Genomic DNA, 27,521 nt, shown 5'->3' on the forward strand with positions numbered 1-27,521 from the left:
GAGCAGAGCCGTGGATTTGGGGTTGCTCCAGGAAGTGCCTGGAGATGGATTTCCTGCAGCCAGCCCCGGGAGCTGTTCTTTAGTTTCGTGTTACCCCTTGCTGGTGGGCAGCGTGCCCAGAGGAGTCATCCTCTAGAAGCTCTGTGCCTTTGCCTCTCCTTGAAGTGGGTATTTCATCCCCAGGGCCTGTCTCTGGGAAGTGACTCTCCAGGCTTCCAGTTCCCGGATTGTTCAGGGAGCTGAATGTTCCCGTGGACTTGGAGTGTTCATGTCCAAGATCCTGGGAAGAGAGGGGGAACTGGGCATTCCAGGGGGCTGACCACGGGCACTGGGCTCCTTTGGAGATGAGAAGGGAGGTTTGCTGAGGGCGTGGCTGTGCTCTGGTGGGCCCAGCAGAGCTCTGAATGCAGAGTCCTGGCCCTGCTTTAGGAGAGAGGAATTGCAGGTTGGTCTCAGTGTGACTTGGCACATTATCTCAGGTGCAGGTCACTAATGCTCACTGCTCACATGGAAGGAAACTGTAACAGTCCCAAAGTGCTTACTGTGATCTCCAGCCCCACTGCACAGATTTCCAGGTCTTTCCAGGCATTGACAGAAAGATTGAAGAGTTTAATGCAAATGACCTTCCTTGGCAGCTGTTGGGAACCTGCTGGATCTCCACTTACTTTTGAAGTGTCTTAATTAGTGTTTTCTGGCACTTGGAAGAAAAAAAGTAAGAAAACCAAACCACACTCAACATTTTGCAATTCTAGTATTCTCTAAAGACTCTGATGTATTACAAACTGCAAGCTACAGTTAAATTTTACTGAGTTTTATAAATGTAGAAACTGATTGCTCGTGTTCCCACCATGATTGTGTAAATCCTGTTCTGGAGCCTGGTGTCTAACCTGGTGGCTGGTCATTCAGTTAAATCCTGCCCTGTGTATGGTGCCCCAGGCCCCTTGCAGGTGTGAATGAGGGAGCAGTGCTAAGGTCAGCCATGGGACTTGGCCAGAGTTGCAATGCACTGTGGTTCTTGAACTGTTTTTTTCCAGTGGATTTCTAAAGTAAAAGCTGATTTCCTACCTCAGTGTCATCCAGATTTCACAGTTTGTGCTGAATAAAATACCAGTTCTAATGTCTCAAGTAGCAGGGAAGTATGTATTTCCCTCCCTTATAAGATTTTTTCTAAGGAAATATACTTTGTCTTTTGAAGATAAAATGTTTAAAAATAAAGGAAGCGTTTGTCTTCAGCAGTTAAGAAGATAGCAACCACCTACAATCTGTGAGAACACTTACATAAGGCTCATGCATTGTACAGAGCTCTCCTTTGCCAGGGCTGGAACACTGTTTCTGTGTACTTGTCAGAGAAATGTGAACCACAGCCCTCCTTGCAGTGCTGCTGCAGGTTCTATTTTGATAATCTATTCTAAAGGTTAAGTAGGAAAATAATTTTTTTCTAGTTTTCACTTTACTACTCTCAAACGTTTCACTGAATTCTGCATTTAAAAAAAATCCCAAACCAAAAAGCAACCACCTGAAATCTTTTGGGAACAGTGGAGTATTTTTATTTCAGTTGCCACGAGTAAGTTGGTATTGTGCTTTCCAACAATTTTTGATACCAAATGTAATGATGGTTCATACAACTTAACCTTTAGATTTCTTAGTTTCAAGCAAGTGAGTGGAAGCCCCTGAAGTGACAACTGAATTCTGTCAGACCAGCCTTGTACAAAAGGTGCTTTCTTGGACTGTGCAGAGTAGAATGCTGAAACTTTAATAGTACAGATTTTTTTTAATTGTATTTCTCCTGTACGTGTTTTTACTGTTGAGATTCAGTTATGTTATAAATACACTTTGTGTATAGGTCTGCTTAAAAGTCAGGGGTTCCATAGATAATGGTTACCATCTGTAAATGCAGATGGCAAATATAAAATAATTCTTCAAGATTGAGGAGGCTTCAAATAAATGAGAAACAGGAGGCAAATTGTTATCTTTAATATAAAATATGATGGTATCATGGTATATTGCATTCTAAATCAGAGGGATTTCTCACTTTTGCACATGGTTACTGGATGAAGTCTTTACTGTGCAAGGTTTGATTTTAAACAAGGTGGACTGATGTGTTCTGCTGCTGGGTTTTGTCTTTGAATTGCTGATTTCCATTGGAAATGTCAGAATGGAATATGGCTTTGGAAGACTGAAAAGAATGGGAGATGTTCTGCATATCTCGAGACTCATTTCATGTGGAGTAAATGCTGCTGCTCGCAGCACCCACTTGATGAAAAAGCCATTGTACTCCTCTTCCTGAGCAGTTCAGATGAACATGCTGAAAAGCAGTGGTGTGGCAGTGCAGCAGTGTAAAAAGATGTTGTTTACAGAGACATGGCTCCTTTCCTCCCTATTTCTTTGTCTGTTTCTTTGTTTGGAAAGTTATTTATCAAAATGGTTTTTAAGTTTCCCAATTACTTTGTCAATCAATGAGGAAAACCTTATGCCCAAGACAAACTAGTAATTTCATGGATGCCAAGTTTAGGAGTTCTCTTCAGAAAGCTGAAGAGCTGAATTCTTCTTTAGAGTCTAATGGACCAAGAGAAAAGCATCAAGTTAATTATTTATGTTTTATTATTGCAAATCTTCAATGTATCATCATAATATTTTTTAGATGTTCTGATCAGTGATTCAGTAAGGAGCTGTAAGGATACTGCTTTATAGATTTTTTCCCTGCTACAAAAAGCCCTTATAAACGTTGTGTGGAGGTGTGTTTTCTTTTTTAGGGGAAGGTCAAGAGAATTTGTTGTTCTAAGCTCAGAAATATTTCCGTAGTTTGATACAGTAGCAGTTCATCAGCAGTAATGAAAAGAATGAGAGCAAAATGTGATTTGAGATCTGACTGAGGAATTTGAGGGATTTAGGCTTTCTGGGAATTCTAGAGCGTCTCTCATTCTAAGATTATGTAGCAACGTTGCAATAGGGTTCCAGTCATAGCAGGAGGGTTGTTCTACTGTTAAAGGATCACTTGGGAAAATATCTGGATTTTAACAGGAGAAGGTAATTGCAATAGCTGAGACTTTACTGTGAACTAGAAACTCTGAAATTAGGGTTAGAGTTCTGCATTGGAGAACTTTGGCTTTAGAGTTTTCCTAAGGATGAAGTTCATGCACTGTGTGAAACCACAGTGCAGACTGGGAGCTGAGAGTGCCCTGAGCAGAAGAGCAGTCCTGTGTGGAGGGGTGGGCAGGGCATTCCCAGCCAGGCTCCCCAGGGGGGGAAATCACCTGCTGTGGAGGTTTCAGACCTTGACAGGATGAGTTCCTGAGCAGGGGGGAACTCCAGGGGACTGGGGGATGGACTAAGTGACCTCCAGAAGGTCCCTCTGAGCCTGATTTACTCACGTTCAAGCTGCAGATCAAGCTCATTTTGTGGGGGAAGTCAGGCTTGTTTTGAATTGTGCTGCAGCCAATCCCATTGCACTGCATGCCCTCTTCTGAGGGGAATCTGGACAATAAACCCACGTTTACGTACATTCCTCAAACAAACCTTAAGAAGTGGATGTGTAACTAGTCCAGCAGTGTGTTGTAAAGTGATCAGAGTTAAGCTGGTTTAATTTAAAGCATGATATTTAGTTATCTGTCATGGGGAAAATAATTAATCAAGGCTAACGTGCAGCATAACGAATGTTAAACCTTCAGTACAAGAAGGTGTTTCTATGAATTTCACATGGATTTGAAAGCATGAGTACAGCTCATGTGGCTTAATCTCTTTGAGAACTGACTCCAAGGCAACATATAGCTAATAAATTGTGGATCAAATGCTGTGAATATGAGCAGATAAGCAGCTAAATTTTCTCTCAAATTCTGCTCTGAAGAGACTTGCTTAGTTAATAATGTACTTAATTTGTATGAGTGAGTGGGAGTTTGAGGAGAGTGTAATGTCAGGAAATCGAGTGAGAGCTGGGTGAATTGTGCTTCTGAAAGCTAAGAACAAAGAAAAAAAATCTTGCATAAGAGTAAGTTAATGTGTCTTCATTTAATGTGAAAGCACCAATTGGTAACTTCGGGAAAATAATGAAAAATATGCATTTAACCATCATAATTGTTCTGCTGAGGTGTATATATCAAGCAGTACTTGCTTACATTTCTTATTTTTCAATTGACACCTTCAGAACAGGATCCTCTACCTCTTTTTCTAGTGTAGGCCATTCTTTGGTGCTCATGATAATTTTTTGTCATCTTTAATTTTTAAAAATATGTAACAGTTGAAATATTTTGAGTTTGGTCATTGAAACTGCATTTTAAAAACCTTGGAATACACCCCCCAACATGTGTGGTATTTCTGTGCAGCATACTTGAAGCTTGAAATGGAAGGCTGAGTATGGGCAAGCAGTAGTGTTTCTTAAGCAAAAGAATTAAAAATTAACAAACAGTCTAACGATAATATTTCTTCATTTTTATGAATCTTCTTGAATTGGTAATATTGTTCCAGTTTCCAAAAATCCAGGGATGGACTTCACTGAAGTCCATATTGATTGATTGAAATTTTAATGACTTGATAGTTCTGTGAGCTATGAAAAGCCTGCACCAGTAATTCATCGTTCTGTCTGTCCTCACTGTAGATTAAGTACCACATTAATGATAGGGAGGAAAGAAATAATAAATTGGGGGGTTTATTCCACTCTGTATTCTACAATAAGTAGCTAGTGTGCAGTAAAATTCATTGTAAAACATTCATGCCTAAAAGTCTTCCCTGCTGGAGAGCTGGAGGAGCAATTAGTTCTAACACAGTCCTGAGGCAGTGTGAAGTCCTGGATTAATACTGAAGTTGATTTGGGGTACAAAGGAAAGTCGTGCAGTGCTTCAAAGTACTCAAAGCCATTTGTATGTTATCATATATTAATTCAGCATTCTCTGGTATAAGTTACTGAAAAAAGGGTGTTGTGCTGACAACGGGGCCGTGTCATGGGGTCAGGCACAGGAGATCCTGAGGGTCCACAGTGGAATTGCTGTGCCAGGGACACTGTCCTGCTCCTCAGAACCAGTCCACTGTTCAGTTGCCTGTCAATACATTGCTTAACTCTGTTTTTGCAAACCCGTAGTATCTGTGGAGAAACAGTAAATAACATCCCTATAATTCTAAGGTTGAATTTTGCATGTGAAGGAAGCGACCGAACCCGAACTGAAAAATGCCAGTGTGATTTGCGTTTGTTACTCAAGTAGAGTGTGCTTAAGAGTGCCCTTGTTTTCCCAGAGTGCAGAGGATTGCCCAGCATGGATCACCTGGGGCCCGTGGATGCCGAGGAGGACTCGGGGCCCCCTCCCCGGCTGGCCCCCAGCCCGCACAGCGAGGCCGTGGCGCACGAGTTCCGGGAGCTGTCGCTGCAGCCCAGCCAGTGCCTGCCCCCCCTCACCGAGCGCAAGAATGGTGAGTGCAGAGCCCCAGCTGCTGTGGCCCAGCTGCTCGGGAAGCCTTGGGGTCACTTGGCTCAGTGTCAGACAGAAAAAGACCATTATCGAGAAACGGGGGTTTTTCTGCCAAAGTAATACAGAATTGATGCTTCACGTTGTATCCCACAAAGCTCAGCTCGATATTAAATGTTGAAAACAAACCCCAAACATAATATATATCAAATTTTATGTGTTTGGGGTCCTGGGTGGGTTTTGGGGGCCCAGGGGGAGTTTAAAGGCCTCAGGGTAGTTTTTTGGGGTCCCTAGATGCATTTTGGAGGGTCGGGGGGGGAGGGTCTCAAAGCCCCCCCAGGTGCCCTGCAGGAGCTGGTGCAGGACAGAGGACTTTGAGGGGGTCCCTCGTGGGGATTTGTGGGGTCCCTCTGGCTTTAGGGGGAGTCCTTGCAGCTTTTGGAATACTGGATGGGTTTTGGGGGTCCTGGGGTGGGTTCTGGGGTTATTAATTTATTTATTTATTTAATTTCTGTTTATTTATTTTATAATTATATTATTATAACATGATCATATATAATTTTATATTTAGAATTATATATATGTGTGTGTTTGTGTAGATATACCTCTGGAAAACTACTTTTTTCCTAATTGCCTGTAAAACCACAATGCGTGACACAGGTATCTGTGTCATATATCCTGTGCTGAGTTTAAATAAATCAAACCTCCAGAACTATTTTATAAATTCTATGAGCATAAGAGATTTCAGTACCCAGAAATACAGTGGCACTTAATAAAAAGGGGTTTTTTTGGTTGGATATTTTTGTGCAGGAAGCACTGCGCTTACTGGGAGCTTTGGTAGTGATCCTTTAAACCTTTTGTTTACTGGAGTGAGTCTTTTGGCAGTATTCCAGCAGAAGGCTGAGCAATTCCAGTGTTACTCTGCACAGTGTTGTTAAGCTGACTCGCACAAGTTAGTACAGAAACTGTGTTTCCAGCTTTTCCAATGACACTGGAAGGGTGGGAGGCTCGTGCTTTGGTTCTGTTTAGCATGGAGGGTAACAGAAGTGTGGTGAAGGGGCAGGTGTGTGCCTGGTGAGCCAGGAGTCACCAGAGATGGCATTCCCTTCTCCTTTTATCCACTGTGCTCCTGTTCCCTGCCCTGTGTCCCCAGAGATCCCAGCTGCAGAGCAGAGGAGCTGTGAGGGTCCAGGTGAGCAGAGCTGGTGGGTTTGGTGCAGATTCTCACGGCTGAGCCGAAGCTCCGGTGGAACTGATGCCCCTCGAGTTCACAAAGGATCACTTACATGCTGTGCCAACTCTGTTGAAGAGGTTTTAACTTCCAGCAGAAGATCAATAACAAAACAGTTGGAGTGCATTAGGGTCTTAAGCTTTTCCAGTCACTTATTGCATGAGGTGTTTACTCTGAATAAAGACAAATGGATGATTTTGGTGGTGGATGTTGTATGTTGGTCTTCTGAACTGTCACAATTTTAAGGTTCTTTTTCATTTGAGGTGGTTTCAAGTTAATGGCTCTGGGCAATACTGGCTTAGTAGCGAAACTAATTTCAGTTTCTCATTAGTCTGCATCTTCCTGGGTAATGAGGCAACCCATGCAGTGCACTGATCATGTAACCCTGTGCCCTGTGTATTGCAGCATTTTGTCTTGCCTGTTCTCTGGAGCCAAACTCTTGTTCCACTTGCTGAAAAGCAGCAAAAGTTACCATTTCGTGGGTTCTGCTTTTCACAGTTGTCACCTCCTGTGTGGACACGGAGACGTGGCTGTGATTCTGGCAGTCTCATGACAGCCATGGGTGTACAGTCCCTGTCTGTCATGTGAGCAGTTGGGGTGCTCACAGAAAGGGAATTTGGGAAACAAGCTCCCATTTGCATCCCTGCCTGGAGGATGCTGGGTTGTGGGTTGTGTGTGCTGTGTCCTTAGGAAGGACAGCTGGGGGAGGAGAAGAGTGACACAGATGAGGCTCTTTGGGAGCAGGAGGGAGAAACCTGGTGACTGAGTGTTGCTGGGTTGGGCTGCAGTGGAGGAAGAGTGCCAAGAGTGGCAGGCAGTGTGGCACAGCTGAAGTACCAGTCAGAACAATGTGCTGCCCACACACTGTGCCACAGCTTCAGTAGCTTCTGTCTGAGAGCCAGGAGGTGGCAAGGGAGGGAAGGATCTGCTGTCTGCTGCTGACAGCAGGAGGGTGGATGGGAATGATGCTGCCTACAGCTTTCCAACCTTCTGTGTCAGAGCCAAAGGATGGAAAGAGATTACACATGGAGATACCATCAAAAAAAGGAAGCAGTGCATGAGCAAAGGTTTTTGCATGTTGAATTAGTACCTTTGCAGAATTGGTGAGCATGCCACTTTGGCTGGTAGAGGGAGGTGTGAAGGTCTGGGTTATTTCAAGGTACCATTAAAATGGAAAGGTCTTAGCTTGTGTTTTACAGCAACTTCTCTTGGCTCTCTGGTGGCTTCCCTGACTGTCTCACTATGCCAGGATCTCCCTGTGGCAGTGGTTACTAGTTTCTGAGAGACCTGTGAGCTGCTCCTGTGCAGTTGTCATCCCTGGATGGGAGTCTGGTTATATTCCTGTACTGGGCAGGTAACAGGCTGGCTCCTCCCAGGTCCTGACTGACCTACAGCACTCTGGGGGCGGCTGCAGCTCTGCATCTTGGCTGTAAACCTCCTCACATGGTGACTGTGCCCGTTCTCTGTCCTCTGCCTGGTGTGGAGAAACCCTGTTGTTCCAGGCAATGGCAGCTGAGAGGGATCTGCTTCTCCAGACTCAGAACCAGAGCAGGTCTGGGATTGCCTTCTGGTCCTGTGTGGGATTGTGTATCTTGTAGTGGAGGAGGGTGGAGAAGGGGGTGCTGAGCCTCCTATGGCTCACTGGTGGCTGGCAGCTGCTATTCTGCAGCAGAATTGAGCTAATCGAGAAGAGAGCCAAGAGTCTTCCTGGATATTTTGTTGGGGAAAAAAGCCTTGGGACAGTGAATGTATTAAAGTAAAAACAAGACTGGTAAAGTCTCGATTCGAAGTTATCCCAAAGAAAGCAGTGCCTCTGGCTGCATAAGAACAGGGACACCCCTGTACGGAGACCCTGAGGCACTGAAGGTCAGAGGAGAGTGGCAGCTTCCTGTGGGGCCCGAGAGCTTGTGGGGAACTGTAGGGAATTCAGGGGAAGATGGAACACAGACACCAAAAAAACCCAACACAAACCAAAATAAAAACAAATACTCCACATGGTGTATATTGGGTCCTCCCGAGGGACCAGTCGAGTCAGCTGGGAGACAAGGCAGTTCTTAAAATAACTGAATGAGATCCACATCACACTTAACCTAATGATAGTACTTAAAGAAATTTGATGATCCAAGGGAATTTTTCTGGCATCTAAAAGAGTCCTGGTATATTAGCTTGCCTGCTATCTCTTATCTTCCGCTCCCTCAGTATGTAGCACTGGTAATATGCATTCTTGGCATAGTTTTATGGCTTCTGGACAAATTCTTAATCCTCTGTGCAGTTAATAGATTTGAACTGCAAGTTTGATATTAGGGAATCAAGTGGGATTTGGGACATTCTCCTTGCATCTGTGCAGGACAGGTTTTTCTCCTCTTCTTTAAGATCAGCTATAAGATGTGGTTTTTTCTCTCATAATGATACAAATGCTTAGAATTTATTTTCTTGAGAGAGCTGGGAGAGAGACAGTGTAGAGAAGATGGCTGGAGTGGGAAGACTAGAGAACAACAAATGGAAAACTTAGTTCTGATTAAAGTAGTAGATTGGCACAGATGATAATTGGAAATGTCATCTTAAATTCAGCAGTTTCATAGTCACTAAGCTGAAAGCAGTGAGAACTGGGAAGCAGCATGCAGATATTCTGATTAACTACACCACCCCCCAACTACAGCAAACCAACCAAAAAAACCCAACAAAACCAAACCTCAGTCTAAGTATATTCTGGAAGACCTATCTAGATAGAGAAGTATACAACTTATGTAAGTTTACAATAGAAATGTGTGTGCCTGTATATAGTGTAGTGTATAAATAATGTGTGTGTGTAGAATGGTTGCCCAAGGAGGTTGTGGAACCTCCATCCATGGAGATGTAAAAAATCTGACTGGGCAGTGTCCTGGGCAGCCTGTCCAGCTGACCCTGCTCCAGCAGGGTTTGGGCCAGGTGATGTCAAGAGGTTGCTTCCAACCTCTTGCTTTCAACCTGCTTCAAGGTTTTAATAGTCCTTGAAATGTCCAATGCAAATAGTCTACAAAAAAATCCTTTGTAAGAACACACAGCATAATACAATTGATATATATTTGCCTCTGTGTTTTGTGGTTTGTTGGGAAGTTTGGTTTTGGATGTCTGTAGGAAAAACAAATGTGTTTTAATGTGTGGACTCTTTTGGTCTCCTGTAAATGTGAATGTTGTCCTGTCCTGCAGGAGATGAGAGTGCAAACGGAGTAGGTACTGATTTCCCAGTAAGTCTGTCTTTGTCATTGGTACTGCCAGTTCCCACAATCCTAGCATTCCCAGGGCATCAGTCAGTGTCTACAAGGAACAATTTTCAAATATTAAAGCATGTGAAAAGACATACAGGCCAAAACTCAGAGATCTCTAGGGACTGTGACCTCTTAAATGGAATATATTCTGACATTTTCACAGGCTACATGAAAGAATTCCAGCAGGGTCATTCCATTTGGTAAACTTCTAAATAAACATTCCATCATTTTAGTTTGATTTATAGATATTATTTTTTTAATTATCTGCTTATTGTGAAGAGATTAACATGGGAGACATGACCTGTGACAGACTCAATTTAAGGCATCTGGTATATATGAAAAGATCCTGTTTGAGAGCTTGGCGTTTGAGTGATTACAGGAGATACAGAAAGTATGTTTTCCTTTAAAGAGATCACTTGATCAAACTGTCTGATTCTGACCTTTTTTCTTGAAATTCCTTGTGCATAACTGAATGCATAGCTAGAAAAGAATGTTAATTTTTAAATTCCACTGTATAATTGTTTCAAATTGTTAGAACTAAATCGTCCTTGCAAATGTTATTGTGGAAGTGTCAGCTTGTGATAAAGCCACTACAAGAAGGTAACACAGTGCAAACAGAACTGGTAAATGGTGTGCAGTACTTTCATATGCACCTTTTGCAAATCATGGTGGATGACTAAATACTGTCCTTTAAAGAATTTATATGTGTGCAGTTAAATGTATATAGGTATAGTAAAACATATATAAAATACATATTTTTATGCATTTTATGTATATACTTTAAAAATCCTTATTAATTTAGATGTGTATATGTGCGAGACCAAATGGAAGGTAACTTTCATTTAAGCAGTGAGCTCTGCCAACATATGTCCTCCCCTAAAAGGAATTTGTGTGGGTTTTAGTGGGAGAAGTAGAACATGCAGACTTATAAATTTGACATCACTATGAGTGTTTGGAATTTTTCTGGGAAGAGTGACTGAGGTAGATGGTGACCATAATTTGGGTTGTTTGGGTCTCTGTTACAATAACAGTGGAGAATATAGGCAGAACAAAACCCCCAGAACAAAACCCCTTGAGTCAACAATTTGAGGTAACAGTCTCACTGTTTAAAGAATTAATAGAATAAATGATAATAATGAATGTATATAATAATTAACATTTTAGTTTGTGTAGTCAGTGCACTATTTTCCCACGTGAAGAAACCTACACCATGATCAAGGACTAGATTATCCTAACACAGTATAAGGACCAAGGAATCCATCACTGTGTGTGTAAAGCCAAGGTGAAAGAGGTATTTGAGTAATTAAGCTTTTATTCCCACTGTAAAATGTTACTGTGGTAGTGAAAGAGTTTAAATCCCTAAGGGGGTTCTCTTTGGTTTTGTTTTTCTTTTTAATGGGATTGCAAGGGAATGAGCTCCATATGATGAGAAGAGTTGGAATGTCCTGTTAAAGCAGTTGTTGCTTAGTTACTTCATGTTTAATGAGGCTGGGAAGTGGCTCCCAGTGATCTCACCCAGCCCAGCGCCGATACTGGGGGAGATAAGGGGGCTGTTCTCAGGGCACACAGCCACTGCCAAGGGGGAGATGCTGCTGCATTGTTTCCTCCTCGACTTTGGGGGTTTGCTGAAAGTCTGTTAGACACTTCACCTTTTAAATGACACTTTTCCCATAAGCTGAAGGTTTGCAGAACACTTAAGTCTGTGTTGGAGAAGAATGGGAGCAACAAACAGTGATGACCTTAGATGAAAAGCAGAGGTTTATGAAAAACTGGTGCAACACAGTGCATTGAATGAGATGTTACTGGATCCTGCTTTATGGAGGTGACATTCCATTCTGAGGCTCTTTTTCTGCCTTTCACCCACTTGTATACAATATATACAAGTTAAATAAACTGAAATTCAAATGAGAGGTACTTGCATCTGAAGGTGATGCAAATTCTAACAGATTTAACTTGCGTAGGAATATAAAGCTTGTTGTATATTGTTACTTCAGTGTCTGGTTTTGACACACTGAGGTTGTTTGTAATTGGTTTAAACCTGTAGTTGAAAAATACAACATACATGACTTGAGATTTTTCTTTCAACTGAAAGAAATGTTTTGTTGTTTGATAGAAACTGGTCTTTCAGCCGCAGTTTTGTTTCTGGCTCACTATAGGTTTCTGTATGATCCTCAGAGTCATTTTGCTATTTGTACTGGTAAAAATAGCTCTTTTGAAACAGGTACATGTTCAAATCAGAGAGGCTTTATGTCCAGTGTTTACTTTTGAAATTAGTAGTTCTTTTTATTACAAAACCTTCTCTATTTAAATACAGTCAGCAGCAGAAAGAGAAGATGAAAATTTTGCAATTTTAAGGGAGTTTTGCCTGTTTTTTAACAATACCACTGAATTCAAATGAAAATCCAAATTCCACCTGCCTTTAAGAAACTGAACAGAAAAGCATTGGACCTGTTTTATATTTCATATTTCATGGGTTGTGTTCTATTAACTAGATTACTGCTAAAATAAAGAGTAGTCAAAGAACAAAGAAGTTGCTATTGTTTCCCTAATACTTATTCTAGAGGATTTTTTGCTGTAGGCCAAAATGAGTAATTTGAGTAGAAGAGTAGGAAGTTTCCACCTGTGAAGTCTTTCACCATTTCGTGTAAGATAAATGCGGAATCGGCCTCCTTTAAAGCCAACAGCCAAAGTAACTGCAGTACAAAGCAGTTTTATCTGTCAAAACAGTGACCTTCAAGGCCAAAGATACTGCCCAAACATAGGAAGTGTGTTTAATGTATCAGTGTGTGGGGGTGGCTGATGACAGGGCTCCTGCTCTTCTGTAAGAGCTTAAAAAATGCCTCTCAGATGTGAGGGTGCATCAGTCAGTGTGAGCAGGAGGGGTGGGGCTGCTGCAGGCACAGGGAAGAGCAAGTGAAGCCTTCCAGGGGAGTTCCAAACTCACTTCACTGGGGGGACCTGCTGCTGACACTCTGAACAGCTGGGTGCTGGTGGATTTGAACATGTGAACAGGGTTTCTGTGCCTTCCAGTCCAGTCCTTAGGAATGCTGAGGAAGTCAATGGTAGGAACATGCACTTTTCCCACGTTGCAGTGCTGCAGGTACAGCTGAGGAGCAGCAGCTGGGAGGTGCCCCCAGGTGCCTGTGAAACTGCCTCAGAATTTGGGGCTTTTCTAACAGAGATGTTGAGACCTGGTGATTTGTTTTTCTTTGAAGCCATATCACTAAAATAGTAGAACTATACTGTTGATCACTCAAGTAACCAGTATATCCAAATTATCAGTTGAGTTTGGATTAATGTATATTCAGGACTGCTGGGAAAACAAGAGGTTGTTGGAATAGGAGTGGATTTTTTCATTATATGTGGGATAAAAGTTCTTCTTCATGCAGAGATTTAAGAGAAACTTTTCCCTGAGCACAATATCCAGATATTCTCAATATTCACAGTATAACTGAATCTGAACCAAAACCGTTTTCTTCTTCCAAGGTATCTTTTCTTCCTCTTAATTTGTTCTGGCTGCCCCCACCCAACTAGTCAATATTCTGTAGCATTTATTGGCAATTGCAGTATGTGGTTACATGAAAAATACACAGTGTCATTTTGACCATTCCTCTCTCCTAGTCTGGACAAGAACTTCTGCATTCTTATTTTCCATAAATTCTATCATTCCTGCCTTTCTTAGTAAAGTTCTTTGCAAATTACTGGTGAGATTTTGACCAGACTTCTTAAAGGTCTTTTAAAATATTCATCTGTATGTTAAGCTTGTATTGAACTAAGAGGTGAACTTGAAGCAAAATATTAGGCATAACTCCAAGTGGCTGAAGCATAAGCACATTCATCTGCTGTGGGATGGGCTCCCTGGAAAAGGGGGAGGAATTGGATAGCAGGAACTCCCTGCTGCTAAAGCTCATCTTTCTGAGCAAGAGAAACGTTCATGAAGGCTTGAACTGCTCCTACCCAAGTGCTGTGCCTGTGTATCAGCACTCACAGAGCACTGGACACTCTCAATTATATAAAGCACTATAAACAGATAGGAAAGGATAGCACTACCTTTGGGTTCTTCCCACACTTCCTCATTAGTACATTGAATTTTTTAAATGTCAAAATACTCTGTTTTCTGAAACATTGTGAAATCAGTTCAGACCAAAGTACCAGTTTTTCAGTAGGTGTGTGAAGTGCACTGTGCCCTTCCCATAAAACAATTTCTGCTGTTATATATTGTTACACTGTTAGAATATAATTCATCCATCCAAACAGGTAACTTCTCTCTTGGTATAAGAAAGATGTGGAGTAACGTGGTACATCCATAACTGTGTGAGATTCTGTTCATTGTCTGCATCAGATTTTAATGGGGATTTTCTAAGCAGTGTGTGTTTGTATTCTGTTAGTCTGAGTTTTTATTTTCTGAATGTGTGGAGTTTCTCACCAGTAATTTCGTTTCTTATGCACAGTAAGTGTTCAGCTGCAGGCAGTGAGGGAGTGCATTTGATTTATGGACTTCTTCCACAGTATTTTTACCTCTGTTCAGTAAAAATCACTGCAAAAGCAATGGTACTGGAACAGCCTGTAGTTGGTATTTAAGCAAAACCTAATTTAAGCTGATAATTTTTATATAAATGATGTGCAGACAACAAATCTTCAGGCTGGGAGAGTGGCCTCAAATCATTCATGCTGCAAAGTTTTCCTTTTGCCTGTATTGTCAGCTCCTTGCATGTCAAGAAGTTGATAAAGCCTGGTGAGCTCACGCCTCCTCTGAGCAGATCTAGGTCTCCCTTTTCCAGCAGTAGGAAAACAGGGATAGGCTTCCAAACCCTGCTGGCTGTGTCAGGCAGCTTCACACCCCGGGGTATCAGTTGCTTGCCCGGGAGTGACCGTCAAGGTGAAGAGTCGGCGCTCAGTGATTGTTGTGTACAAAGATCCCCAGAGGCAAAAAATGGTTTTCTTTCTAGTTTCCACTTTTAAAAATTCTCTGTCGGGGGTTTGTAATTCTGTATAGATCTGTTGAAATCTGATTCTATGCAAGTGAAACAGTTTTTCTGATGGGATATGTCCTTTATAATTTCTGGCTGAAAGATTTAAAATATGAAGTGGGGGTGTGAAAAATACATGCAGCGATGGTGGTTTTAGGTTGGAGGCAAAATACACCTGCTGGAGTTACTTGTTGACATGTAGTGACTACTTAACATTATGTACAGCTTATTTTCTCTAAGTACATGAAATTAAATGCAAACTCGTTTGCTGTTCCCTCATGGCCAGTGCCAGATAATTAGAGGGGATCCATTTCCCTGAAATCTTCCAGGTTGACTCTGAAGTTGATGACTCATGTAAGATAAATGGGATATGCTGGAGAGAATGGCAGATCAGAAGCTGTGGGAGGAAATACTCCCGAAACTGCTGGGAATAATGAGATGTGTAACTAATGCGAAGAGGAAAGTAATAAAGTACTTGGAGTTTAGGTATTTACAGCAAGGAACAGAATCTCTCACACTGCAAGGAAAGGCATGGAAATAATCCCTGGTTTTCCCAGTTACCTCTGCTAGATAAATGTCTGTGAAACAAGACGTGGGGCTGGGGTGGGTGGGAGGGTTCCTTCCCATAACTTTTCCAAGTGCCAGCGCGCAGCTTTGGTTCCTGGTGAAACCCAGTGAGCGGTGACTGCGCCGGGCGGGCAGGGATGAAGGATTTCTGCTGCCTGCGGCGGGAGAGGGGGAAGGGGGAGGGAAGGGGAAAGGGAAAGAGTCCTCAGCAGCAGTTTGTCTTGGGCAGCAGCGAATGCTGCTCCTTCAGCAACTGCTGGATTTATTTTTAACCGCTTGAGTCATTCTTTGTCAGATGATTGACCACCGAGCTGCACGGTGGAACACGAATGGGCAGGGGCAGCGAGCGGAACCAAAGGAAAAGGGGGAGTGGTTGTCTGGGAAGAGAGGTGGGATTTGGGAGTTGTGCTTCACATGCTCCGTGCCTGCTGTGTGAGTGAGTTCAGCTCCAGAGCCGGCAGCGAGCGGGGGCAGCCTGGAAAGGGAAGGGGAGAGGGAAGGATGGAGGCTGCGCTGGGCTGCACCGCGGCGGGAGAGCCCCTTCCATAGGCACGGCACCGGGAGCGCTGCTTGGGACAGCGGGGACCGACTGGCCACTAAGGCATTTTTTTTTTCCTGTGTTGGATGTTGCCATTCTAAAGGATTCTCACCATGATCGATAGCTCCAAGAAACAGCAGCAGGGCTTTTCCGAGATTTTATCCGCGGGAGATCTTAAGCCACTGAAGGAGAAGGAATGCCTTGAGGTGAACAGCCAGAAAACCCTTAAGGAAGGTCAGTCACTTGCTGGTTGGGGACACGGAATGCAGAACTCCTGGGCAGATCCAGCATGTGTGGTGTGATGCTCTAGGGCAGGCAGAATTTTTGTACGTGAAGTAAGGTATTGTTTTCCCTCTAAAAAAAAAATAAATCTAAAAGCTACATTTAAATTTTACCTGAGACTATTAAAATAACAATGATGATACTCGATAGAAACGTGGTATGAAGAAAAATGAGGGATTAAGTAAGATACTTTTCAGAGTATCATTTAGTGCCAAATTAACGAAGTACTCTGAAATTGTCCTGTAAATATTGCACAAAATGCTTCAAAATGCCACAATTGAAATAAATACCATTAAATATGACATGTCAAAATAAAACCCCACAAACCTTTAGTATCAGACATATTACTACCTCATTTTCAACAGTGCTTTTCTCAGCTCTTGTCTTTCTTTGGAATTCCCTTCTCCCCTCACACTTTGAATTAGATTTGACTCTGCTTTTGAAATGTGTGGTTTTCAAGCTACATTATATCATCTTAAGTGATTGGATTTAGACTGGCTGTTAAATTGATACAATGCAGAGGCATTCGTTTGTAAAATAGCAATAGTCTGAGAATATTTGGAGCATTATTTAGAGCCGACAAATAGTAGTGTTTGAGATTCATCGTAAGTGGTATTTGTTAGGCAGATTTGTTAATGCTGCTGAGACAGGGAAATGGGGTTTTCTTCCAGCTGGCCTGGGAGAAGGAGGAGAGCTCTGGAGGTCTGTGCCAGCCCTGCCCAGAGCAGGCTGGGGACTGGTGGGAGTTACACACCGGGCTGCTGCAGCTCGGGGCTCAACCTCCAGCTTCTCAACCACACACACACTGGATGTGGAGTAGACAAAATCCCTGCTTTCCTTTACAGCACTCTGCCTTGGCTTTTCCTCCAGATACCTCAGGATTGTTTGGTGATTCAGAGATTTCGTCCTTGGTGTTGTGGCAAGACTGCTGCATGAGATCATGCCTTTCTCAGAATTTAAATGCTGGGTTTGTTTTGGGGTTTTGTTCATTTATTTTTAAATTTGTACCTTAATAATGTTTGCAGTAGCAAAAAGACAGCCCATATTCATTTTTAAATTCAGTACCTGACAGTTGAGTTTAAAAACCCCATTAGTTAGCTCTAAGTTGGAGGTAGAGAAAATGCTGGGTTTATGTAATGTACTGACACCAAAGGTCTGTTATTGATAGAAAGATAAGAAGTTGAGTGTTGCTGCCTGTGGCAGTGGCTGAGAGCAGAGCAGTTCTGCTTCCTTTGCAGCAGGAAAGTACTGACTGGAAGACAGGGATTGAAAGAAAGGGCCACCAGTGGCTGCTTTCTCATGGTGTTTTTGCCTTGCAACTCCAAGCAGACCCAAGTAAAGCTGCTGCTGCTGCCTCTGAGGCTCTGGGGGCAACAGCAAGGAAGAAGGGAACGAGGGAGCTGAGAGGGACAGAGGAGTGAGGGGAGTGATGGGGACAAACCAAAACCTATCCAAGCTGAGCTACCGAGAAATAAAGGGGAGAAAAACATGGAAAAAACTAATCTGTGGGTAGTGTAGGTGGGCTAATGAGTAACCACGGTAATAATGATCCTCAGTCATCTTTGAGCACGTCAGTTATGTAGAAGGTGGATGAAAGGATGTACATTACAATAATGATGGTCTGTCAGAGTAGTGAAAACCCTGCAATTATGGGACACTCTTCCAGTCTAAATTAATGAATATTTTAGAGCTTAAATTATTCAGTGCATAAAAGAAGATATAACTGTTTTCCACAGTCACTCTCTTTGCTTCCTTTTCTCTGTTTTAGTACCTGCTCTCCATTTTCACTTTCCCCCGGTGAATGTTGCTCATCCTTTTATCTCCCTGAAGTTTGGCAACATAATGATTAAAATAATGAACCTCTTTTTGAGAGTTTGATTGACTACAGGATCTCCTCTTCCAGCCTTCCCTCCTTCTAAAGCTTAGAAAAACAAGCATTTTCTTTCTTGTAGTATATAGAATGAATTATTGAAAACATTCCAAATCTGCTTGATTTGCATCTAGAGAGACTAAAGCAGAGCTTCACCTTTTCACTTTATAGTGTTACGAAATATGTAGTTCAGGTATTTTATAGACTTTTAAAAATTCAATTGCAGTTGTTAATTTAATCCTATTTAAATAATACTGCAGATGACATTTTACTTAAAAAAATTACAGATTACTTATTTTACAGAAGAGTATATTCTAAATTAACTTGTGCCATTCTGTCTCGGTTTTTTTCCCTCCTCCTCTTTCCTCCTTTAGTTCAAATGATGTGGCTGGTTTTGCCACCTGAATCATCAAATGTTTTTTTTTTGTTAGACACAAAAATACTTAAAAATACCACATGGAAATGGTTAAACCTGCAAAAATTAAAAATGTAATTCTATTGGCAAACCCAGGTGAATTATGTAGAGATCCAGTAATTCAGAAGGTGCCTTTGTTTCATAATCTGTTTTGCACAGGTTTGATAAACCTAAAAATCCTGAGATAGTACAGGGCTTGTTTCAGCAGTGAGTACCTTCAGAGATTTGTTGGGTGCAGAGCGTTTTTTACTTCCTATTTCTGTATAAGGAAAGAGACTTTTGCTGGAAACAAAAACCCCAGGAGTGTCTTCAGCAAATTATTATTAAGGGCACTGGCAGGTTAGATTACAAGGATGAATTTTTTCCTTTGCTTAGGCTAATGATGCACATTAAAGCATCCTGTAGCATGGGAGGAAATCCTCTTAATTACCCTGCTTTCTTGTAAATGTTATTGTTGCATATTGTCTGTTCTGTGAAGAGTTCTTACTTTCATCTGTTTTATCAGAATCCCCTTTTGTATGAGCAAGGAGCAGAAATAGTTTTTGGCCCCGAGGCCCCAGCCAGTGATAACTCCACAGCTTTGCAGAAGGTGCCCAAGCAGTGACTGTGCCTCCTGTGGTGTCCTGGAGCAGTGTCAAGGAAGAACCAAAACATGTGGAAAGGTCAAGTGAAAAGCCTTCCATGAAGTCAGGCCATCACTGGGCACAGTGTCACCAGTGCCTCTGTGAGGAACTAGGAACAAATTCAGGCTGCAGAGGGAAAGATTCTTAACTGAGCAGTGCAGAGAGTCTTGCCTTGTACCCTAAATTGCCTTAATATAAAGAGGGATGAGCTCCTGCAAGACCATGCAGAACTCTTGAAGACATAGTATTAAATTGGTGCATCAAATCAGTGTGGTGCTGCCTTAGGTGGGATTCAAAAGGACATTGGATCCCAGTTTGTTTGCACCATATTTTTCATGGAATGATCTTGGCTTCAAAGTCACTAATTGCCTACCAACTACTTTAAAGGAAAAAAAAAACACTAACCAGGAAGGAAATTTTCTTTCCACCTTGAAACATAATTTCTTTCCTGGATTTGTTTTGCATTTTAAATTTACTGTTTTGTGAGGAACTGGAGACTGGCAAGTGCTGGAAACAGGATACAGGGTGGAATGAGTGGATTTCTCAGGTGTGCACTGGAATTGTGTTCATGCTGTCTGGTTAACAGATTACCAGGTGTAGTCAGGAAGGATTTCTTCCCTTCATCCCTTGCAATAAAATCCATACTGCATGGGAATTGCTTATTCAACAGACTTCCTGCTATTGCTTGTGTGATGAATGCTGATGATACTCTTGACCTCTCCTATGGTGGCATGTCAGACTTACAGATTCTGCTGTTGGTTTGTTGGTGTTGGTCGGTTGGTTTGGATTTTTTATAAAGAAAAAGCTTTTAAGTTGTATTATCTGGTGTTTAGAGGTGTTTTTATGACCCCTTATCAGTGGCAGTCATTCAGGTATGTTTCTTGAGACATAGATAATGAAAAAAATACTGGAGGAAAAAAAAGTATTCCTGTCATCTTATTTAATAAAGGAGGCACTGTAAGTTCAGTGTCATGATCTTCTGAGGCTGTATTAAAATCTACCATAAGCAGTGTCTTTAATGTCAGTGGGATAATTGTATGTCTTAAAAGTAAAGCACCACTTATTCCACAAAATTTTCTTTTTCAGTGTAGCACTTAAATAAATAATAAATATGTTGTAATACCATTATAATAAAGACAAGCTGAAATACATCGATAAACCAAGACCACGATGGATTCATTTGATATTGTGTGTAATCTGTGCACAGTTAGAAGATACTTGGCTAACCAAGAGTTTAAAGAAAACTTGCTATGGCAATGACAAGATTTCTTGAGGGTTTTATAAAAGGTCAGGATTAAGTCTGCTGCTGCCCAAAGTAGGTGTAGGCTCACCCAGCCCTGCCCTGCTTCCTACCAGCTCCTTTATTGCTGGCATGAGTAGCTGTGCAGCCCCGGAGTGAGAGGGGTCAGGGAACAGGTATTACTGGAGAGCACTTATTCCTCCTGCCCAGAGCACTGCCCTGCAGTGCTGGTGCAGCAGGAGCAGCTGGGCCTGGAGGGAGGAAGTGACCACTGGCCTTTCTTCAGGAATCCTGGCTTAGATCATCCTGAGTTGTGGAACCACATGAAACAAACCACTGTCTGCTTTGCTGCTCTGCTGGGGGCTTCTTCTTCCCCTCCCATCCAGCACCACATGTGTGTGCTCAGCCTCTCTGCTGCCAGGGCTGGTTAATGCAGCAGCTTTGCCATCCCTGTGTGCAGTTGGACTCCTCCCCTGATTATCTGGGGGTGTCTGGAGCTGGCACAGGGCTGGTGCTCACTCCCATCCTGGTTTGCAGTCAGGCATCTCAGTGTAGATCCACCTTCCTCGGTGCTTTCAAATGATGGGGAATCACCTGAGATGGACAATCTGCTTGGGTCTGTGTTTTGTTTGCTGGCTCTGCTGTCTGTTCCATGGGAATAGCATGGAAAATGGAGGGAGCTTGACTAGAAATCATGTCATCATTCGATGTAATACACTCCAGATTATCACAGAGCAAGTCATAGTAGATGTAGAATTCTGACTCAAGTTCCATGAGTCCATTGACAGTACAGTTCTTGGCTGATAGTAGTACTTGAGGAAATGCAAATTATTTTTAAAGAATAACTTTTGCATTAAAAATCAGAAGATTGTAGTTAGCAGAGGAATACTTGAAGATTTAGAAAATGTTATTGTATACTCAAATTGTATACTAAAAGTATGCAATTTTAAAGAAATGGGAAATATAAGCTTTAGTTTATTCAGGCTTTTCACCCAAGGTGGTCATGATTTGTCTCGTTTTAAAGATGTAAACAGAATTGGGAAAAGTGTAGATTTTGTGGGTATGTATGTATGTATTCACCCCAGCAGACATCCCGGTAATTTGTTTGGAGGTTGTGTATGTTCTGGCTTGTTTCTAAGCAACATGTTCCATAGCAATAGGGTACAATACAGATTGTCCTATATCCCAGCCATTTCAGCCTCTCAGCTAATGATATTGTTACGCTTGATGTGTTTGTTTGAAGTGTTAAGTTTACATTTAGCTATCTCTCCCGTGGAGGTTTTCCTTTTCTCCTTTCAGAGGTCGGTGTTGCTGCTGGAGGTGGTTACACAGCATCATTACAGACCAGAGCTCCAAATGCCAGGGGTGTAATTTCAGTGCTCTGGAGGGGCCTGCAGGGTTTCCCTCCAGAATTCTGAAGAGATGATGTGAAATGGCCCTCAGCAGTCTCGTCTCATGTACTTTACATTTATCCAGAACATTTCTAAGCTGCAATGAAAGTATGACTGAATAATGGCTTAAAGTGAGTCTGCAACAGAGCTGTTTCACTTGCCTTAATTATTTTGGGTATAGTCTTAGCAGCAAAATCACACATAAAATAGTGGAAAAAAGAACATAAAGTTATATCAAGATATGAAAGGTGATTTGGTTTTTTTTTTAATAAAACCCAGTAAAATAAGTAAAATATTTCCCTTTTTAAATTATATCCTGGCATACATGGCTGTTTTGAAGACTAAACCCAGTATAACACATTCACTCACGATTAGATGATGCCTGATTTTTTTTTTACAAAATTAATTGGTGATCAATTATTTTTGTTTTAAAATGGAGAGTTTTAACGTACTGTGTCACCATCTTCAGGCTGATGGGGCATGCCACAATTTCAAATGCATTTGGTCTTTAAAATGCTGTACAACTTACTTGGAATCACTTCCAACAAATTACAGGTAGCTAAATACTTTCATGGTTTTCCCTCTCCTTCCTTCCTTCTTTGGCATGCCACATAAATGAAGTGAGCATTGTATTACCGAATTTCTGACTTTGCTCAAGTGGAACGTGTAGTGCCATGTGCAAGCCCCCACACTCCATACCCTTCCTGAAATGTGTGCCTTGCCTATCACCTGCTCTTTCTTTTACTTATTATACAGCACATTCCATTTACTAATTTTTTGTTTTATTCACAGAACAGATGTTAGTGGAAAAGATTAACCATTTTTGTCTCAATGAAGCATTTAATAATTTCTTAAATAGAGTACCACACCTCATATAGAGCTGAGGGAGAAACAATCACAGCTCAGGAGAAAGCAAAACCTCTGTCTCTGGAAAATGACCTTAGTGTAAAGTTGTGCTGTTTAGAAAATATGATCGTTGAAGTGCAGGCAGACAGGGTTTGGGTGCAGGGGTAACACTGTGGGATGCACAGAAAGGCCTTGATACTCAAGTTGTGCTGCCCTGTGGGGCTGGGCTGCAGCTCTAACACAAAGCTGATGCTCAGAGCGCTCCTCGAGCCCACCTCCGCGGGATGAAATGCTCTGTTCCACTTCCCTGCCCTCCTGCTGCTCGTGCCCGCGTGTCAGTGTTGCGGTCCCGGTGCCAAATGCCTGCTTTGCAGTGACTGCAGAGGGTGGGATGGCAGAGCCCACCCCTGTTCTCTGGGCGAGCAGCCGCTCCCTGCGCTGCAGCCTCAGCGGGCAGAGGTTCTGGCTGCAGAAAAGCTGCTTTAAGCTGGCAGGGAGAAATGGAGGCTTTCAGTGGAACAGCTCCTCATTTAAAGGAAACGGCCCTATTTCCAGCGCTGTTTCCATGGCAGCCAGCCTAGCAGCCGGCTCTGGAGTTCCTGCCGCTTGGAAATTTCCAAGGGGGTATGCAGGAATGTTGGACATGACATTTTCCCATTTTTACTTGCAGGTTTAAGGGTTTAAATAGCTAATACCCACTGGATTTAAACTTTGGAAGAAATAATGAGATGATTACATACGGAACATAAAAAAATAATCTGGATGCATTGTTTTTCTTTTTGCTGCCACTTGAAAGAACTGGGTGATGGAGCCCTTTTCCTTCAGCCCTGTAATTGTGAAATGGCAACAGCTATTTGCTGTTTCATAGTACCTTCTATAAAAAGACAAAATCTGATTTTAAATTAATAGGTTAGTAATGAACTGTGTTAGATGTGGAATTACTAGTGCTGGAACTGTGCACAGCATGTGTTCTGGGTTTTTTCAAGACAAGAAGCAGTGGTGAAAGCTTGTCAATCAGCACAGATAGCACTGTTCCTGTAGGACAACTATCAATTTATTTTTGGCCTCTTTACATTCCAGTGCTTGTGATGATATAGGACTACTTTGAGACTGCTCTTCCATAGGATACACATTACAGATTTGTAACAGAGATCACTTGCTCAGCTTTGATAAAAGCTGTTTGTTGGAGGTGATGTAATAATACCCTTTATTTTCCCTCATTCTGCTGTTCACACCGAGTGAGACGTGACTGGACACTCCTTTCCTGTCCTGCCTTTCCAAGGGGCTCGTACAGAACGTGATGTGTCTCCTGAAGTGTCTGTTTGCCAGTTTTCCTGCCCTCAGCCCCTCACAGCCCTTCGAGGAGCTGCTTGTTGTGGGTGTCCTTGATCCTGTGCCCCGTTAGGGCTCAGTGTGTGTGCCCTGGCTGAGAACAAAAGCCCTTGGCTTTATAAAAGTTGCTGCTTTACAGAGGCACAGCTGTGCACAATAAAGTGCCTCGCTTTACAGGTGACCTCTCCCTTTCCTACCACCATCTCTGTTCCCTGATTCCTAGAGTGTTGATTCCCTGCTGTGCTGTCACTGAAGGAAGCTGTCAGAGTGGGAGCACCAGCCTCTGGTGCTCAGTTTTTTCAGCTGGTGAAAAATCCACACCTCCAGTGCAGTCACAAGACTTGTGCTGACTCTGAGAGTCAGATAACCAGATGTTCTTGCTGTGAGGAGGGATTATGCTTTCCTGTTTTGTCAGGAGGTATTAAGTAAGCTATCCAGGCTTTAATGATCATTTTACTGGCTGAAGAAAACACTTGGAAATTTTGAAATCTCTTGGTGTTCAAGTGTTAAAATCATATCCTGACTTGAAAATGAAAAAGAACACCCACCCTTCTCCCTCAGTCAAAACAGGAATTTGACTGACCTCTCTGTGCATGGCTTTTATTCAGAAGCAGTTCACAGACAGTTTTTAGAGTTGCAGTGGTGTGAAGGAGGAGTCCTGCCAGATAATGTGAAGTGCAAAATATTTGTACCATCTTTTAGCAACTAGATTTGCTTAGTGGTGTTAACACAGTCCTTCTTTTGCACATGCACTTGAAATAGGAGGAAGAGTATTGCTAATATTAACACTGTATTAACATATCTAAATATTTGTTAATTTGAGGCCTTTATTTCAGAGATCATCTTCTGTGATTTTAAGATGTTATGTGGGTAACTGCCTGATTTTACCAGTGTAAAAGTGAGAGGTGAATTATTTGGCTACAAGCTGAATGGATTTACCCTGATAAGAACAATCTGTTAAACACAGTGTTGGAGTAAGTACCATTCCCAGGGGAACTTTGTAGTACCTGCACCTCGTGTCTTTTGAATTCTCCCTTCCCCAGATTCTGTGCTGGCTTTTCTGTAAAGGGTTTTTTGAAATAAAGGGGAGGGGGAAGAAAAACTCTAAACCCACACTAGAACAAGTAGCAAAATACATATATGTTATATTTGGATAATGCTTCAGTGGGTTTTAGATTTTTTTTTTTTGAAGCTGTGTCCCCCTGTCTCATCCATCCTTATTAGATTTACTGCTTTGTGTGTCACTGCCTGTTCTAGAAATCTCTTGCTGTATGGATTTCTATATATATGATAAGCAAAGTCTGTATTAGCTTTAATTACGGTAGATTTAAACCAACCTGGATTCTATTCTAGATGGTTTCTCACTGAAATAAATTGCCAAAGTGCAATTCTCACATCGTTCATCCTTGTCTTTGAAGATAATTTCATCATATTTTCCTTATTGAAAACTTGTGATTTAGTTTCCATGACTCCCATCTTCCTGGCTGGCTGCTCTTTGAGCTGCTTTTTGTGAGTCCCCATTTTCTTCTAAGCTTTTCCCAAACCTCATTCCTGCTCCTTTCCTTTATACCTCCTTCAGGTTCACCTCCAGTCTGACAAGTCTGTCTGTAACTGCTGTCCATCACCCCACAGAGGGAAGAGAAGGGTCACTGCTGTCTGTAGTGACCATCTGTAACCCAGAAATGCTCTGACTAGATGAAGTTATGCAACTCAAGTACAGGTGTTGCTATTTCTTCCTTAGGAACATCTCTGCTTTTTACTTTGTGTGGGGGCTAAAAGTATTTTAGGTCCTCAGGTCTTTTGTAGACATATAAATGTTGGTTTTTTTCCCCAGTGTGTTTGCTTTGGAAAAGCAAAACTTTTTTAGCTTTTCAGCTTTTAAAAATAATATATTTAGTGGTTTTATTCACAACTGCTTTCTATTTAGAAATTTTCTTTTCTTTAATAATACATCTGATTGCTCAGGATTTATTTTTTTTTTTAAATTTAGACACCAAACCTTTTTTTAACCTTCTTAATTTTGAGTTGATTGCAAAAGCAAACATCTGGTTTTCATCCAGTTTTATTTCTGTTTAACCTCCTTGCTCTGGTCAAGTCAAACTCTTCAATTATTATCATCTTATACCATCTTTCTAACTATGAGTCATCTCTTCTTTCATATTCCCCCTGCAGTGCTTCCCTATTAGTCATGCTACAGGCTGTCCTTTATTATGTAATCTATAAGTTCATGGTATTTATTTAGAAAGTGAATAACTGCACGTTCTGTATCTTCTCTATCTCTCCTTTTTTTTCAGTTTTCCCACAGTTCTTGTGACTTGTCCAGCTACAGATGGGACAGCTTCAAAATCCTCCCTGCTTTGCTTTGTGATGCCCAGTGTAGTTCCCAGATGCTGTGCAGGCAGGGAGTGTCAGGAGACAGGAAGGATTGGTTCCCTGGTTTTGCTCAGAAATGCTAAAGGCTCACACCTGAGTGCATGTGGGTTGTGTGCAGGTACATTCTTTAGGTATGGGTCAGTTTGGCTGCAAAGCTTAAGCCAAATGTCTGATCATAATTGAAGCCACAAATCCTAGTTACAGTACAATAAATGTCATAGCAGGGCTTCCCATCATCTACATTTGGAAATACTGGTCATTACAACGTGTTCAGTAATAACATTCTTTCCCACTTGTGTTTACTAACATTGAAAGCACCATCCTAGCAAAGCTTAGGCAGCTACAGCTGAGCCAGCTACACCTACAAAATCGGGTCTGTGAGAAAGCTTAGTAACAGAGACAGTCTGAGGAAAAAGCACCTTAGAAATCAGAAATACCACCACAAATGCATTATTTCTGAATCAACTGCTTGCCTCTTCTATGTTGGTATATGAACCACAGCAGTACTAACATTCCTGTACCTGGTCTAATATTGCCAGCATTCACTGTGTTCCACAGAATTAATTGAAAAAATTACTAATTCTGGTTTACTTACTGTGTCTGACATGATCAGCTCCACTGTGGACATCACTGATGTTGGAGCAGGTCATTTTGCTTGAAGACTTTGGGCCTGAAATAAAGAGGCATATGTTTAGAACTAACCTGTAACTAGCTAAAAGATTTGGCAGACACATCTGTAGTGTGCTTGGTGTTCCAAGAAAGGCAAATGTAAGTGTGGTGTAACTTTGGACCAAATACACCTGTACAGCATGGATGAGATTCCTGCCCAGAGCAGGACATGGTTTTCCACCCTTGCCAGAGCTTTCTAGCTGTGTAAAAGAAAGCATAGTTTAAAGGACAGAAGAAAGACAAGTTTTAATCTACTCAGAACCAAAAATATTGGTTCTGAATACAGTAGTCGTGCCACGCTGTATATTAATTTTCTTTCACATGACTTGGGTGGGTAAGACTTGCTTAAGATTTTTACAGGGATTGTACATCTAGTTTTAAGGCAGACTCTGAGCTTGCTTGATCTTACTGGTTGTAAGCAAGGAAATCCAAATCAAGAACATACCCAAGATTTTTTGCTTTCCTGTAATCACCACATCAGTTAGTGACTGAGTCAGGGCTTTGTGTCAGTGATGGGGGAAGCTCTGAGAAGT

At 41.9% G+C, this 27,521-nt stretch overlaps 1 protein-coding gene and 1 long non-coding RNA gene across 9 annotated transcripts in view; one reads left to right on the plus strand and one right to left on the minus strand.

Moving 5' to 3' along the window:
* The window catches only part of MRTFB (myocardin related transcription factor B), a 70,185-nt gene that overhangs the window by 13,675 nt on the left and 28,989 nt on the right, over window positions 1-27,521 (plus strand). For 5 of the 6 annotated variants that reach the window (XM_051809631.1, XM_051809543.1, XM_051809964.1 and 2 more), the window contains one exon: window positions 5,224-5,397. In XM_051809631.1, coding sequence (XP_051665591.1) covers window positions 5,244-5,397 — 154 coding nt within the window. In that variant the 5' untranslated portion in view covers window positions 5,224-5,243. Of the gene's footprint in view, window positions 1-5,223; window positions 5,398-15,815; window positions 16,182-27,521 lie in introns of those variants that run through there. The other variant, XM_051809882.1, reaches the window with a different exon arrangement.
* LOC127482134 (uncharacterized) overlaps window positions 15,859-27,521 on the minus strand; it is a 44,299-nt gene continuing 32,636 nt past the window's right edge. Inside the window, exons 3-5 of one of the 3 annotated variants that reach the window (XR_007908454.1) lie at window positions 26,915-26,989; window positions 16,060-16,253; window positions 15,859-15,884 (exon numbers count right to left, since the gene is read on the minus strand). This is a non-coding gene — a long non-coding RNA (uncharacterized LOC127482134). Of the gene's footprint in view, window positions 15,885-16,059; window positions 16,254-17,502; window positions 23,102-23,457; window positions 26,990-27,521 lie in introns of those variants that run through there. The other 2 variants (XR_007908456.1, XR_007908451.1) reach the window with 2 other exon arrangements.

This window comes from Manacus candei, unplaced genomic scaffold (assembly GCF_025592945.1).
Source record: "Manacus candei isolate 608988 ecotype Guabito, Panama unplaced genomic scaffold, ASM2559294v1 h1tg000002l, whole genome shotgun sequence".
Lineage (NCBI taxonomy): Eukaryota > Metazoa > Chordata > Aves > Passeriformes > Pipridae > Manacus > Manacus candei.